Here is a 16,259-nt window from a genome sequence, read left to right on the forward strand (position 1 = left end):
AGAGTAAAAATAAAATGGAGGGAAATTCACAAATAGTAATTATAACTTTGAATGTGAATTTGATGTTTACAGTGGCTCTCTTTGGGGTGGCAAAGAATTGGAAAATGCAGAGATCCCCAACAACTGGCGAATGACTGAACAAGTTGTGGTGTATGGTTCTGATGGAATACTACTGTGCTATAAGAAATGAGCTCAATGATCTTAGAAAGTCATGGAAAGACTTGCAGGAAACGACGAAGAGTGAAGTGAGCAGAATGAAGAGAACATTGTATACAGTAACAGCAACATTGTTTTAAGAATGACTTTGAGTGATTGTCATTGACTATTATAAATACACAAATCAAAAATAAAAGACACATATAGAAAGATACTATCTGTATCCAGAGAAAAAAATGATCAGAAGCATATATATATAGTATATGTATACATATGTATAATTTTGCATATATATGTGTGCATGTGTGTATTTACATATATATACCTATATATGTATACATACACACTTATGCATGCTTATTTGCATCTAATGGTAGCCATCTCTAAGGCAGAGGACATGGAGGGAAGAACAAAAGGAAAAAAAGAAATTTACACAATAATTTTGTTGTATATTTGAAGGGAATAGCAAATTGTACAATGGAGGTTTGCAATTCCATGTGGAAATACTTGTTTTGTTCCATGAATTGGAAATAAAAATAAATAAAAAATAGATAATACTTCAACGTCTCCATGATCTTATCATTGTGGGTCCTTCCTTCAAAGAGGAAAAATACATATCATCCATATCACCTTCTGTTTCATATCCTCCCATAAATCTTCTGTATAGCTCAATGTGCTGGAGGTCTTTTCCTAGGTCCTGCAACTTTCCACGGCTATTAGTGCAGTACTTAGGTTATCTTTATGATAGTTCCTGCTCTTGCTTTATGACCAGTAGACTTCATTTTCTGTTCATATGTTTCCTTGGTGATAACTGTGACACACCTTCTTGAGTTCATCATTGTCGAGACTATCCTGCAGTTGTTAGATGACTTAGTGGATAGGACAATGGACTAGGAATTAGAAAGATTGGAGTTCCAATCCAACCTCATATACTAGCTGTGTGACTCTGGGCAAGCTACTTAGGTTCCTTCAGTCTCAGTTTCCCCATATATAAAATGGGGATAATAACAGCAACTACTTCTCAGTTGTTGTGAAGATAAATTGAAATAATATTAGTAAAGTGATTTGCAAACCTTTAAATTCTATATAAATGTTAGCTATTACTGATTAGGGGCAGCTAAGTGATGCAGTTGGTAGAGTACTGGGCCTGGAATCAGGAAGACCTGAGTTCAAAGCAGGCATCAGACATTTAAGAGCTGTGTGATCCTGGATGAGTCACTTAACCCTGTTTACTTCAGTTTCCTTGTCTATAAAATGAGCTTGAGAAGGAAATGGCAAACCACTCCAGTCTGTTTGCTAAGAAAATCCTAAATGGGGCCACAAAGAGTCAGATATGACTGAAATAACAGAACAACAATAAACTATCTGCTAGTTATTATTATTTATATGCATTATAGATTTTCTATTGACTTCTGTCCCCTGCCATTTTGGTTCTTTGGAGATTGTGATGTTCCTTGTGGATGAATGAGCAAGGTTATTTAGCCACTCTCACTTGCCCCTGATCATATTTCTCTAGACTCACTGACCAGATTTATTTCCCTGTATAAATATTCCTTCTCAACTTTGGAAAGTAATATCAAGGGATATATAATTCTCTGCATTCTCTATATACCTAGAACACCACATCTTGAAGATTTCCCAGCCCCCCTGCTCACTTTATTCCTGGTTCACTGTCCTGCTCCACCTCCCCACCAGTTGCCCTGCCTCTGTATGAGTACTCTTCTCTTCTCCCCTCCCCTCTCCTATTCCCTATACCTTTAGTTTTCCAGAGTCTCTTTATATTATGTCTTCTCCTATTAGAACATAAATTCCTTTAGAGTAGGTTCCATCTTGTTTTCTTGTTATTGTAACCCCAGTACTTAGTACAGTGCCTAGTACATAGTAAATGCTGAATGAATGCTCTCTCTCTCTTTCCTTCCCTCCTCTCTCCCTCTGTTCTCTCTCTCTCTTTCTCTCTCTGCCTGCTTGCCTGTCTGTCTTGTTTATGCCCCCAGCTAAAAAACTATTTCTTGTAGAACATCTCTTCATCTTCTGTGAGGTTGTTTCTGTGCTCAGTTCCCTACTCCTGTAACTGTATTTCCAATAGGTATGCCTCCATTGGATATACTTACCAGGTACAAGAGGTAGATAACTATAATGTTTATAGAAGACAAAATAAACATTTAAAACCAACAAAAGTAAACAAACTTTCCTACCCCAGAAAAAAGACTTCAGGCTTCCATAAAAGAACTCTGGGGGAGAACAAAGATAATAAGATTACCGCTTTGGGGTCTGTCATTGAAGATGAGGAGGAAGCTCATCCACACACTTGTAACTCATAATCCTTGTGCTTAGTCAGCCTTCCTCTCAGAGTCCAGGTTCCTTTCCTGTGCTGGTTACCTCTGACTGTACTTCTGTTCTCCCAACCCCACATGGCTTCTTACATAGGCCCATTAGTCTACTTCACCTATTAGGAGCTAGGTTCCTCATCAGCAATTCTTCTGGACTTAGAAAACTGACTTTTAAAAGTCTTCCTTAAGCATAACCTTTAATTTTATTTTAAATTGTTTATTCTGAATTTAATTGATGCACATGCAGATTGGTTGGTTGCTGTCCATTCTTGAAGAGGCCCAAAATGACATCACTATGCTAGAGTCAAGTTTCAGTGTGCGTGACTGTGGTTGATCAGACTAATATGAGCTCAGAATGCTCTGCCCCAGGTCAGGTACAAAGAGTCTGTGAACATTTGGGGTGGATACTCTAAATTTGTGTATCCTGGGTTTCCTTTGAGTTGTTTCAATTGTTCTTTGTTCATAGAGCACACGGCACCTTCTCTGACGTGGTGGGCATGCCATGCTGAGCAGTCCTGTGCCAGTGTCTCCCATGTCACACAATCAGTTCTAAAGTTCTTAAGAGAGATCTTGAGAGTGTCCTTGTATCACTTCCATGTGAACATCTGTCCCGTGTGAATTCTCCATAAAACAGTCTTTTTGACAAGTGTACATTTTGCATTTGAACAACGAGGCTAGCCCATCAGAATTGTACTCTCTGAAGCAGGGTTTGACTGTTTGGCAGTTTAGTTTGAGTAAGGACCTCCGTGTCTGGTACCTTGTCCTACCAGGTGATCTTCAGAATCTTCCTAAGACAATTTAAATGGAAGCGATTCAATTTCTTGATATGGTACTGATATACTGTTCAGTTTTCGCAGGCATACAACTATGAGGTCAGCAGAATGACTCTGTAGACCTTCAGTTTGGTAGCCAATTTAATATCTGTTTTCTCCCATACTTACTTTTAGCCTCCTAAACACTGAACTAGCTCTGGCAATGTGTGTGTCAATCTCATTATCAACGTACATGTCTCTGGAAAGTACGCTACCAAGGTAAGAGAACTTATCAACAGCATTCAAAACTTCTCCATTTTGCTGTAACCAATGGTTCCATGTGTGGATGGTGTGGTAGTGGCTGATGGGGCACCTGAATTTTCTTGGTGTTAATTGCTAGGCCAAAATTAGCACAGGCAGCAGAGAGCTGATCCATTCTTTGTTGCATCTCAGCGTCAGAGGCTGCACTGAGTGCACAATCATTGGCAAACAGAAAATCATGCACCCACACTCCCTCCACTTTGGTCTTGGCTTGTAGCCTTTTCAAGTTGAAGAATTTACCATCAGTGCGGTAACTGACCTTGATGCCATATTCATTCTCATTGGAAGCATTTGACAACATAACTGAAAACATCACGCAAAAAAATATGCAGACATACACTAAGAGAGCATACATTTCTATATACTAAATAGAACAGAAAAGAGGATTGTGTGTGAAAACTGAATCTTCATTACATCTGATTTGATTAAAAATATTTATAATAAATTCAATTTATAATAAATTCAATAATAAATTCAATAAATATGTATAATAAATGGTCTTTAAAGATGTCCTACTTGTCTTTGTTTTCCTCTGAACTTCTTTTACCCTCCGTGTTTTTAAAAATGTTTCAATGACACTTTTCTTTTTTTGTATATCGACACTATGACTAGCTCTCCTCTCCCCTAAGTCTCTGCCACCCACCAACGTAAAGAGAAAAGTATAATTCTTGTGATAAAGAAGCATATAGTCACACAAAACAAATGCACACTTTGCCACAACAATGTCTGATTCTACACTGTGGAGACATCAGCTCTCTCTCAAGAAGTGGATAGCCTTTTTGATATTCAGTCTTTTTAAATCATGGTTAGTCATTGCATTTATCAGAATTCATAAGTCTTTGAAAATGGTTTTTCTTTACAATATTGTTACTGCATAAATTGTTTTCCTGGTTCTGCTTACTTCGCTCTTTGTCATCTCATACAAGTCTTCTAAGGCTTTTCCTGAACCACCGCTTTCATCATTTCTTACTGCTGGATAATACTTTATTACATTTATATGCCATGCCTTGTTCAGCTATCCCCCAGTTTATGGATGCTCCTTTGGTCTTCAGAAGACTTCTTTTTTTTCATCCTTTTGTATTGCTTCCTTTTTGATTCATTAAGAGACCAATTCATATCTCATAAAGGGATTTTTTGGTACCTGGTTAAATTTTGCAGTTAATTTAAAACTTGTGGTTGGCCCCTTTTTTATGATTGGGTCCAGGGGTTTCAAAGACAACTCCCTTATACTTGATTAACAGTCATCTGACACTACCTTAAGAATACTGATCTTACAAAGATAGGTTTTCTTACCTGGAAACAAAATTGAAAGCTTTGCACAGTTTCCCAAATTCAGTTCCTCTTGCTTTCTTCCCCCAATTCTGGGTATTGCTTTGTGTGTGTGTGTCTTTCTGTGTCTCTGTGTGTGTGTGTACATGTGCAGACATAAAAACAATAGCCAGAATTGAACATGCAGTTTAATATATAGTTTAATTGAGCTGTTTAGTTAGTCTACGAGTGTATATACGTGTATATGCGATTGTAGACTAACTAAATAGGTCAATTAAATTGCATAGTGTAGCCAGGACAATAGGCATCTTTCATTCATTTGCTTTTAGCTGTATGGATTATAAGATTAAACTCTTTGATCCAACTCATGGATCTCATTAAGGAGACTATGTGGTTTTCTGTGGGCCTAATATTATTCATATGTCATTACTGATGATGAAAATAGTTTGTTATAGAAATCCTGACAGATACATTCCATTTTTCAAATTTTTGTTTTATCTTTAAGTTGTTTTGGAACGATCTGACCAAAGGGATCCAACGCCAAAATTTCTATGGATTTGATTTTTCTTTCACTACTCTTTGCTACTTTATGAAATGATGCTGTTTAAAGGTTCCATCATTCTTTTCATAGTTTTTCTGCAAATGAGTTCATATAAGAGTATACTCTGATTCCAAATCATCTGGTTTTCACTGTGATAGAATCATAGATTCTCAGCGTTGGAAGAGATCTCAGACACCATCTTGTCCAATGAGAATCCTTTCTATGGTAGGCCAGCAGTGATGGTAATGTGAACTTGGTAGGACCAAAATGATGCAAAATGGCACTGTCTGAGCCTACTCTCCCCAGAGACTAGGGTGGTATGGGGGGGTGTTTCTACAGTGGTGTTTGGGAAGAATTTTTGTACTTCTCTTCTTGCCTCTATCTTGAAGAAAAAGGTTCTTTATAAAAGCTAATTAGTGTTATTTGGTTAAGTGGAACTGGAGCACTAGTTACTGAACTGTGTGTGGGGGAACACAACAGGCATGTGGACTCATGCCAATGGTATTGGAAAAAGATCTCCCAACCTTTCAAGGGTACCCTTAGAACCATAGAGGAGGTCATAGGGTCATAGAGGCCATAAAGAATTCACTACATACATATATGCCTCTGTGTGTGTGTATGTTTGTGTGTGTGTATGCATGTGTTAGTAGTAGAATGACTTAATTATTGAAGGGCACAAGGCAGCATATATTCCAGGAGAACTCTGTTTTTAAAGAAAACCATAACACTTAAGCTTATTTTTTTCTTTTTAGTAAGTGGAAGAAGTCACATCTGGTACACAGCTGGTTCAATAAGGCTTCAAGAGGCAGGAAAACGCAGTGGAAAAAACACTTGTTTTGGAATTGGAAGACTTGGGTTGAAATCCTGCCTGTCACTTATCACCTGAGAGCTCTTGGACAAATCACTTAATCTTTCTGCATCTCAGTTTTTACATTTGTAGAATGAAGGGTTGGAAGTATCTGTGGCCTCTAAGATCTCTTCTAGTTTTGCAAATATGAAGGAAATGGTGATAATATTTGTTTACATTTGTTTCTTTATCCATTTCCCATTTTGTGACACAATAGCTTGAACCTGTTCCAATTGTTCTTCATATGACCTTCTCACGTGTCTATGTTTTCTTCTAATTTAGTGGTGATTCTGACACTTGTATTAACAAGTTGATGGTCTGACAACAGGCAGATAGTTGATCCAGAAATAACGTCCACATTGGTAACCAGTCATTTCTTGTCTTTCAAGATGTGGTTGATTTCATTTCTTTTGTAATGTATTGTGTTTGCCATATCTGGCTCCTTCCAACCTCCTCTCTTGAAGAAGTGGTATAGAAGTGTGAATTTTCTGAGCGCTCTATAATTCTTTGGGTAGAACTTGCTCCAGTGACATAGCCATGAAGAACCAAGGACCACCTCTGGCTGCGATGAAGCATTGTGGTAGGAATTTTAAAACTATGAAGTGCTATACAAATGTAAATTACAATTGTAAGAAAGGATGGGACTGAATATAATTAGACGACCAGTGTCAAGCATCTCTTTTAACACCTCCCATGGGCCTGACATTCCATTATTATTGTATTAGTGTTCTGAGTGTCCTCTACTGAAATGCATAGGCTACCAAGAAGCCGAAAGCTTTACAGGAATATGATAGAGAAAGGCCTTCTGGGAATGCAACACAAGATAATAGTAACAATAATAATTGGCAATGATGAATAGTAAATAACTCTACAGGAACAAATGACCTTTATATAGAGCTTGATCTTTGTCTTGTGAAGCAGTTATTATTGTACCTAGTTTTAATATGAGGAAATTAAGGCTCAGAGAGAGATTCAGTAATTTGCTCATGGTTATATAGTTCATGTAAGAGACCCTAGGTCAGGCATCGACCAATGAAATTAGAAGAAGACAACTTCCATTTGACATGCTTTCCATTTGTACCCAGATCTTTCCCTCAAAGATCTTTGTTTTCAAAAATCAAGGAGGAATGGCTGCAAGAAACTATGGATGTAAATGTAGAGAAGCTCTGTTATCTTCCCTCTCTTGACATGAGTGGCTTCATTTTAAAAATAGCTTCCATTTCAGCGCAAAATGAGCAGTCATCTCCATTCATCCTCTGTTACCATTCCTTGGTTTTTCAAAACATAAAATGAGAAGCTCTTCTCCCTTAAGGACTATCACAGATTATAAGCCCCTGCTCTATCTTCTAGGTCAGCTGCCACGTGGATTGAGTCTCTTCTACTTTTTCTCCATTTGGCTGACAGAGGAATGTTTTCAACCAGTTATCTCCCTGTCATGACTTGTAAAGTTTCTTTACCTGACCCTCCTCCAAATTATACAAGAATAACAGAATTCAAAGAATGAGACAATAGAGTGAATACCTCTTTAGGTGATTGGATGGTTGAGTAAATTGTGAGGGTATCTTTTTGATCTGGAATATTTGGACTTTTGATCTCTTCCTGTAAGAAAAAAATACACATGTTTAGATCATAAGGAATAAACTGACAGTGGCATTTACATATAGATTCAAGATTCCAGGGTGGGTGGTATGAGGAAAGTGGGGAACAGTTTGAGTCAGTGGGAGGTATCATGTTCCAGACTCTAGTCTGTGTGACCTAATGGGGTCCAAAATTTCTCGAATTTTAAATATTGTAAACCCTTGGAGGATCAGGAATGGGGAAAGAAATGAAATGCCTTCAAAAAACAGGCCATGGTGGGTCAGTAAAAGGATTAGCAGCAGAGAACAAGGAGTTTGCGCTGGGAAATTCCATTAGTTTCTTATCCCCTATGATCCAGGATCCTACTTGTAAGACTTTTCATCCACCTCCTCAAATGAAGTTGTGCATATAATAATCCTTTGTTTACTTGTATATATATACCAAATAAACAAGGGATATATACATATATCCTCTCTGAAACATGTAAGCTCCTTGAAGACAAGGGCAATTTTTCCATTTTGTCTCTGTTATGCTGGTACCTTGTACATAGTAGGTCTTTAATATTGTTGAATTGGATTGGATTTTACCTTCTCTACTTTTTGTAGGCCTTTAATGCATACTGTGGTATATTGTGGATGAGTGAATGAATGAATGAATGAATGAATGAAGTTGTACTACCTGAAATCAGCCCATGAGGAAGGACAAGAAGCTGAATGGACCCTTGTAAACATATCTATCCTTGGGCTTTCCCTTCCTAAGTACTAGGTGTTCCTTCCTTTTCCTTAGATTCTTCAACATTTCTATCCAGGTGAAATATGTTTAAAATGAATATCATTTTAGACAGGCAGTTATGGTGGCCATGGTGTTAGATACAACTGAGCTTAAATCCTGCCTCCCCCTGGTTGGTGATCTTGGGAAAGTTTCACCTTTCTGGGCCTTGGGCATCTCTTTAAGACTTATATACTAAATTACATAAATTATAGAAGGTTAGGTGAAGGAATTTATGCCTTGAAGAAATAAGAACTTTTTGATGAGCATTATTTAAGTTCCTTAACTGGGAAGAAATATTACTGCTAGGTAATATAATGCTTAAGGGGTCTATATGCAAGGACATGCACTTTCTACATCTCCATATTCTCCCCTCCAGGGATACCTTTCAACTGCTCCGTATGTGCTGTGTATGAGCCTGTTCATTTATATGTGGTTCCTTCCGTTGGATATGAGCTCCCTGATGGGTGTTTTTGCCTTTCTTTTTATCCTTAGCCATTAGCACAATCCCTGGCATATGTTGTTGTTGTTCAGTTGTGTCTGACTCTTTGTGACCCCATTTGGGGTTTTCTTGGCAAAGATGCTGGAGTGGTTTGCCATTTCCTTCTCCAGTTCATTGTACAGATAAGTAAACTGAGGCAAATATGGTTAAGTGACTTGCCCAGAGTCACATAGCTAGTATGGCAAGCCAGATTTGAACTCATGCTTCTGGATTCCAAGCCCAGTCCTCTATCCATGTGACACCTAGCTACCCTGGTGGGTGGGAGTTACTTAGTAAATGCTTGTTGTACTACAAAACAGTCTGAAATGAATTTTGCCAAATTATAAAGAACAAACTGGGCTCCAAAGGAAGAGACTTGAGAAGACATTCCCCCCTCCCCACCATGTCCCCCATCCTTCACTGACCAACAACATCTACAAGAAGGGTGTGTGTGCGTGTGTGTGTGTGTGTGTGTGTGTGTGTGTGTGTGTGTGTGTGTGGGCTGCCTATTGGTGTGGAATATTGTATATGTCAAAATTTTTTTGATATATTGAGTGGTCTTGCTGAAGATTTTTTCTTTTATTTTTACTTAAAATAAATTCTTTGTTATAGGGGATATCTCTTAGAGGGGAGAAAAGTATGCAGAGGACAAGCTAGGCAATGTAAAATATATAATTACAAATCTATTTTTAAATGATTCTAGGAACTGATTTTACTTAGGGATATTGTATCCATTCATCCATTCATCAGACATTTATTAAATGTTTACTACAAGCATTTCACGGGTACCTCAGGTACCATGGGTACCTTTTTAGCTGGAGGTAATATCTGTTTTTTACTTTCCAGAAAAATCCCTGGAATTCTAGATACCTGGCCCCTGATAGGTCCTGGAAGGAATTTCATACCTGGAAGGTGATCATACCCTAAAGATAACTAACTATCTGCAAGTCTCAGTAGAGGGGCTGTAACTACTTAGTTCCAACTTCTGGTTAAGATTTTATATACATATATATATTATATATAATATACATACACACGCACAAACATATATAACACACATGTGTATGTATGTATATACATATACACATATGTATGTACATATATACATACATACATGCGTATATATATGTATAAATGTTACTGGTAACAAGAAAATAATCAAAGTCCTGAGGTCCCAGAATACTCTATTTCCATTGAATCTCTACCAAACTAAACCATCTAAACTTTTTGGCAGTTACTGTTTGAGTAAGTTGGCACTTACTGTTTGAGGAGGTAGGATTAGATGGTCTCTAAGGTCCCTTTCAGCACTAAGCCTATGATTCTATGATCCTCAGGCATTTCTGTTTTCTTGGGGAAAGGGGAAAGTGTGAAGTAATCTATATTGATGATTTCCTTCCTTTCTTTTCACAAGCAGGGGCAGGCTGTTTATTTCACAGTTAAAAAAAGGGAGTTGGAGATCCAGCATTTCTAGTTAAGACAGTGTTACCACAGAAAGAAAAATGACAGGGGTAGAGGAGGAAAATCTTGGACAGTTTCTCCATCTTCCAGGAAATGTTGGGGTTACAAAGATATTTAGGAACTAAGGGTCACCTGTAGGTTCTTAATAAATGGGGGTAGAGCATATCTGATTCAAGGTCAAGGTCATCTGCTTGCAGTGGGAGCTGTAGGCTGTTAGTGTTAGGAGTATTTTTTCTCCTTCTCTTCCTCATATTGGCTCTGAGCTCCCCTATCTTACCTATATGAAACCTGGAGGCTAGTTCCCTATCTTTGAACTGATCATAAACCCTGGCTCTTTTGTTTTCTCTCAAAAGTCATTCAGTTTGATTTGGAGTAGATTGTAAACTCCTTGGAATCTTTTTTCCTTTTTTCTTTTTTGTCTTTGGATTCTTATACTAGTTCAGTGCCTAGGACCAACTTGCCTCAAGGAGTAAATTCCCTTTTATCGAATTCTTCAAGAGCAGGCTGGATGAACATTTGCTGGGGATGTTTTAAAAAAATCCAACCTGTCTTTGAATAACGTGCCCCTCCTCCAGCATCCCCAACAAATAAACATATAGTGTATATTTGAAGACTTCCGATAGTAGAGAAGTCACATACTATGTGTGTAATATGTGCTTGGCAAATATGTAGCACAGTGGATGGAATGCCTGTCCTGGAGTCAGGAGGACTTGAGTTCAAATCTAGCCTCAGGTACTTAGCAACTGTGTGAGCCTGGACAAGTCACTTAACCCTGATTGCCTCAGTCTCCTCATTTGTAAAATGAGCTGGAACAGAAAATGACAAACCACTCCAGTATGTTTGCCAAAAAAATGCCCTATGTGGTCACAGAGAGTTAGACACAACTCAACAACAACAAGAGTAATATTAGTTTGAATAGAGGAAGTCATTAAGTATGTGTTATGTGTACTTAGCACTGTGCCAGCTCTTCTGGGAGACAAAAGAACCATAGATCTGTGGAATCTCAAAGCTGGAAAGAACCTCAGAGAGCACAGAATCTTAGGATCATCAGTCTAGAAGCCCTGGAGGGACCTCAGAGGCCAACTTCTACAGGGTTTTCATTTTGTAGGAAGAAGTGGAGACCTAAAGATATTAAATGACTTGCACATAGTCATACAGCTAATAAGTGGCAGAGTATGGACTTGAAGGAGAAGATGGTATCTCTGCCCTTATTGCAGTTGGGAGAAGAGACTGGTGCTTATGTAGCAGGGAAATCCCCGAAGGAGGCATATGATGTGTAAAAAACTATGTGGTATGAATTAGAAACTCTATGGGAAGTCCAAGGAGGTGTCAGGTAGGTTGCAAAGGTCTCACGTGACTTTGCAGTTTGATTGATACACATAGTCTAGGACGCCTTGCATAATGTTTTGTTTCCTTTGTGAGTTGGCCAGATTGGTAATATGGTTTTGGTAAGAAGTGGGACTGAGAGGTGGTTCAGTGGATAGAACAATAGTCCTAGAGTTAGGAGGACCTGAGTTCAAGTCCGGCCTCAGATACTTACTAGCTATATGAGCCTGGACAAGTCACTTAAAGCTGTTTTGCCTCAGTTTCCTCATCTGTCAAATGAGCTGGAAAAGGAAATGGTAAACCATTCCCATATCTTTGCCAAATAAACCCCAAATGGAGTGAGTGGTCACAGAGAGGTGGATACAATTGAAATGATTGAATAATAAGAGGTATCAGTTGAATGACTGAAAGGACTTACCTTGTTTGGATGATTGACTTGTGCATACACTGTGGTCCCCTCAGTGGTAGCCTCTGTTGACACAAAGGACAGGATCAGCGCATAGAGAATTCCTGACCCCACCAACCAAATGTTCTATACAGTCTTGAAGACTTCCTGCCCAAAGAACATTTGGTCTAGAATCAAGAGAAATTTGGATTCAAGTCCTGGCTCTGACAAGACATTGGGCAAGTCACTTAACTTCTCTTTGCCTCAGTTTCCACATAAGTGAAACAGATGATAACAATTCTTGTACTACTTATCTCATAGATGTATTGTGAGGAAAGTGCTTTCTAAATCTTTAGGTTTTATGTACATGTATTATGCCATCTCTAAGTTTGATAAGGGGCAGCAAGGTGGCACAATACGTAAAGTGCCAGACCTGGAGCCAGGAAGACTCATATTCCTGCGTTCAAATCTAGCCTCAGACACTTACTAGCTGTATGACCCTGGGCAAGTCATTTAACCTTATTTGCCTCATTTTCCTCATCTGTAAAATGAGCTGGAGAAGGAAATGGCAAATCACTCCAGAATCTTTGCCAAGAAAATCCCAAATGAAGTCAAGAAGTATCAGATAAGATGAAACGACTGAACAGTAAGAACAAAAGTTTGATAAATGTGCCATTTATGATTTCACCCAAATTAGTGATAAGAATTTTGAAGAGAACATAGCCAAGGACAGAATCTTGGTCCATGTCTCTCATTTAATTTCTGTCTGTTGTTCTGTTAGGGTATCATCATTCAATTAGCTACAAACCCACATAAATATTCTATCATCCGGTCTGTATTTCTCCATTTATATTCAAGGATTTTGTGAGAGACTGTCAAAAGGCTTACAGAAATCCAGATACACTTTTTCTCTTTAAGTTTTCATTTCTTTTTAGTTGTGAAGGCTAGGCATAGACAAGCCGAGAATGACTAGCCCTTAGTACAGTGGAATAGAGAGTCCTGTGGTTTTCATGTGATGATTTCTCCTGGCATAACCCAGAATAATTTCGACACAATTACATAGTTCCCCTTTCTATTTCCAAGAGCTGGTGCAATCATTGAATCTCAGAATGTGAAGAAACTTTAGGGGTCACAACATCGCAGATTTTCAGCTGCTCATTTTGCTGATTTTTTTACATGTTACAGATGAGATAACTAAGGCACAGGGAGGCTGATTTTTCCAGAGTCAAAGAACTAGTGTTTGAGGTAGGATTTGTATCCATGTCCCCCTGTCTCCACATCCAGGTCCCTATCTACTACCCCACAGATCATTTAGTTCTACTTGTACCTGAATAAATAAGTCCTTTATAGTTTCTCCAACAAGTATACTAGAAGATTTTGAATGATAGCAAATTCCTCACCTCTTGAGGCAGCTGATTCCAATTTTGGACAGCTTTCTTTCTCTGTTTGAGTCTCTGAAATTCATTGTGAGTTTTTTTGTGATACGCTGTGATCCTGAAACAGCTATGTCCCTCAGTTTGCTTCTGAGGCAGGGACAGAATCACTACATAACAGTTTAAACATTCCATGCTTCTCCAGAAATGCAAGGATAATGTATTCTCAGAATACTGATATCCTAGACCTTCTTTTTGTTTTGGATCATTGGAGGGGTGGGGGAAGAAGAGGATGAAGCATCCCCAGCATTCCTTTTATGGGTTGACTATGCCATCAGTGATCATCGGCCAGCTAATAACATTTTAATGACAAATTAAAACTATTACAATGTCAGAGAATGCCAGAGTTGGAAGGAACTGTTCTTAAAGCCTTAAGTTTTGTCATCAGCAGAGTAGAGAGGATAAATCTGCTCCCATTTGGGAGTATGTGACTAAAGAGAGACCATGCCATTTTGGAGGGGAGGGAACCAGACTTGAATGGAACTCCCAGTGTGGAATCTCTCTCTACCAGTGCAGATCAGCAAGCAGACTGTATTTTATACCCTTTGTTGTCTGAAGGCAATGCAAAGTTAAATTACTTGCTCGTGGTCACACAACTAGTAAGTGTTAAAAGAAGGACTTAAAACTAGGTCTTCTTGATAGAAAAACTCTGTCCCTTGCCATCAGTAACACTGTCTAATAGGGCCCTTGATAGCATGATCTCATGTCCTCTTCCCTACAAAGTGCCTCCTTCTGGCTCTTTCGTTCCCTTTCTCTACTGTGCAGCAACCCAGGAGTTCCTCCTAACAGTGTCAATCCAGGTAACTCAGAATCTGGAAACTTACCCTGTTGCTGAACGTGGTTGGGAGAGTATTGGAGAAAACCTGAAAAGATAAACTCAGTGAAAGTTTTTGAAAAAGGTGATAGTAATTGAGAGAGAAGTTATTATCCCTCCTCTTCCCATTCTAATATCTCCTGAAGAGGGTGGGGAGGAAGGCAGATATGGAAAGATGGACAGATTGTGCTGGACAATAAAGTCCCATGTGTAATGAAGAGTCTGTCCAAGGGAAAGAAAGGAGGATGGTTCCAGGGGCAGGGCTCCAATTTTCAAAAGGATATCACTCCACAAGGTCTTTATGTGTTCCAGGAACCATATGAACAGAGTAGTCAAATTATAGATTTACTGTGACCATTCAGGTGATTGCCTGGGTGACAGGGGACCCAATATTGGCCCCCAAACCAGAGTGATGGGTTTCACCAGAGCAAAAAAGATTTGGGGATAATGAGAGCAGGAATGTATAGTCAGCAACATATCACTGCAATCATGGAGTATTAGGGAAACAAATTAGTAATACAGGCTATAGAAACTTCTCTTTCAAGGAAATCTCACCTTGTCTTTTTTTCTTCCAAAAAATACTCCCAATCATGATGGCTACACACAGCGCAACCGCAATAACAATTCCTATGACCAGCTTAACATAATTCCTAGATGATGTTCCTTGAGGGTTTGGAAAGGAAAAGATAACATGAGTGCTGCTGGGTACACTGAGCCAGAATCCCTGCCTCTGGAATTTCCTCCCTCTTAATCTGGTCATGCTGATGATCTGGGTGGGATACAATGGGATGACTTTGTATGGGACTTCTCAGGAAAGATAATGTGGCGGTCCCTGGGTGGAGCTGGGAGAAGAGTTGGCTCTCCTGAGATCCTTGTCTTTGAGTTCTGTGTGCTGAAAAGATATGGAGTTGTGGAGGTGAAGGAAGGGATATTGGAGGTGGGGTTTGAAAGTTCCAGAGGCAGAAGCTCAGAACCCTGGGATGTTCTTGGTCTTAAGAGTTCTGTTGGGTTCTGTGTCCGGTATGGGAGGGTAGAAGGAATGTTAGGTATAGAGTGAGGAGAAGTGTGTGTGTGTGTGTGTGTGTGTGTGTGTGTGTGTGTGTGTGTGTGTGTGTGTGTGTGAAGAGAGGAAGAGAGAGAGAGAGAGAGAGAGAGACAGAGAGAGACAGAGAGAGACAGAGACAGAGAGACAGAGAGAGAGAGAGAGAGAGAGAGAGAGAGAGAGAGGTTGAACTGGGTGATCTCTAAGATCGTTTTTGTTGCTAAATTTTATGATGCTATGAAAGGTACTTTTTTGAAAGACAGAATTGGGAAGGAGGTCAAGGAGGTCAGTCTGTTTCCTGGAGCTGTTCAGGGCTACTCCTGAGATTTCTGGAGAGACAGGAAGGGTTACCTGTACAGAGCCCTGAAGAAGAGATTGGCTCGGACCTCTGACTGCTAACAGGATTTGTGACTCTGCACATATAGTTTTGTTCACTTTCCCCAGGTCTCCAGGAGACTGTGATGTTGGGCCCCTCATGGTCAGTGACTTCTTCTCTATCTTTCAGGGATATCCATTTGTAAGACACATTTTTTCCTTCATTTTCCACAGAGCACAGCATAACAACTTTACAGGTACCATTCTCAAACTCTATAAAGTTTGCTGTAACTTCGGGTTTGCTCAGTTCCTCTGTGTGGGGAGAAAAGAAATGAAATTGAGGAAAAATAGCTTAGGTCCCTGTAATAAACAATTCCATTGCATTGCATTAGTATTTTTTTTTTTTAACCGATTCCTTTAGTATAAGCTGCTACCTGTGGAGG

At 39.1% G+C, this 16,259-nt stretch overlaps 1 protein-coding gene across 6 annotated transcripts in view; it reads right to left on the reverse strand.

The window, feature by feature from the left end:
• Positions 1 to 16,259, reverse strand: part of LOC140529024 (SLAM family member 9-like) — a 62,758-nt gene that overhangs the window by 28,535 nt on the left and 17,964 nt on the right. For 4 of the 6 annotated variants that reach the window (XR_011975392.1, XR_011975391.1, XM_072647417.1 and 1 more), the window contains exons 3-7: positions 15,853 to 16,128; positions 15,015 to 15,122; positions 14,470 to 14,508; positions 12,246 to 12,298; positions 7,738 to 7,815 (exon numbers count right to left, since the gene is read on the reverse strand). Coding sequence is in view for 4 of the 6 variants with exons in the window: in XM_072647417.1 (XP_072503518.1) it covers positions 7,738 to 7,815; positions 12,246 to 12,298; positions 14,470 to 14,508; positions 15,015 to 15,122; positions 15,853 to 16,128 (554 nt within the window). In the remaining 2 variants the exon portion in view is untranslated. Of the gene's footprint in view, positions 1 to 792; positions 3,275 to 7,737; positions 7,816 to 12,245; positions 12,299 to 14,469; positions 14,509 to 15,014; positions 15,123 to 15,852; positions 16,129 to 16,259 lie in introns of those variants that run through there. The other 2 variants (XM_072647415.1, XM_072647418.1) reach the window with 2 other exon arrangements.

The sequence above is a fragment of the Notamacropus eugenii genome, chromosome 2 (genome assembly GCF_028372415.1).
Source record: "Notamacropus eugenii isolate mMacEug1 chromosome 2, mMacEug1.pri_v2, whole genome shotgun sequence".
NCBI classification, from domain to species: domain Eukaryota; kingdom Metazoa; phylum Chordata; class Mammalia; order Diprotodontia; family Macropodidae; genus Notamacropus; species Notamacropus eugenii.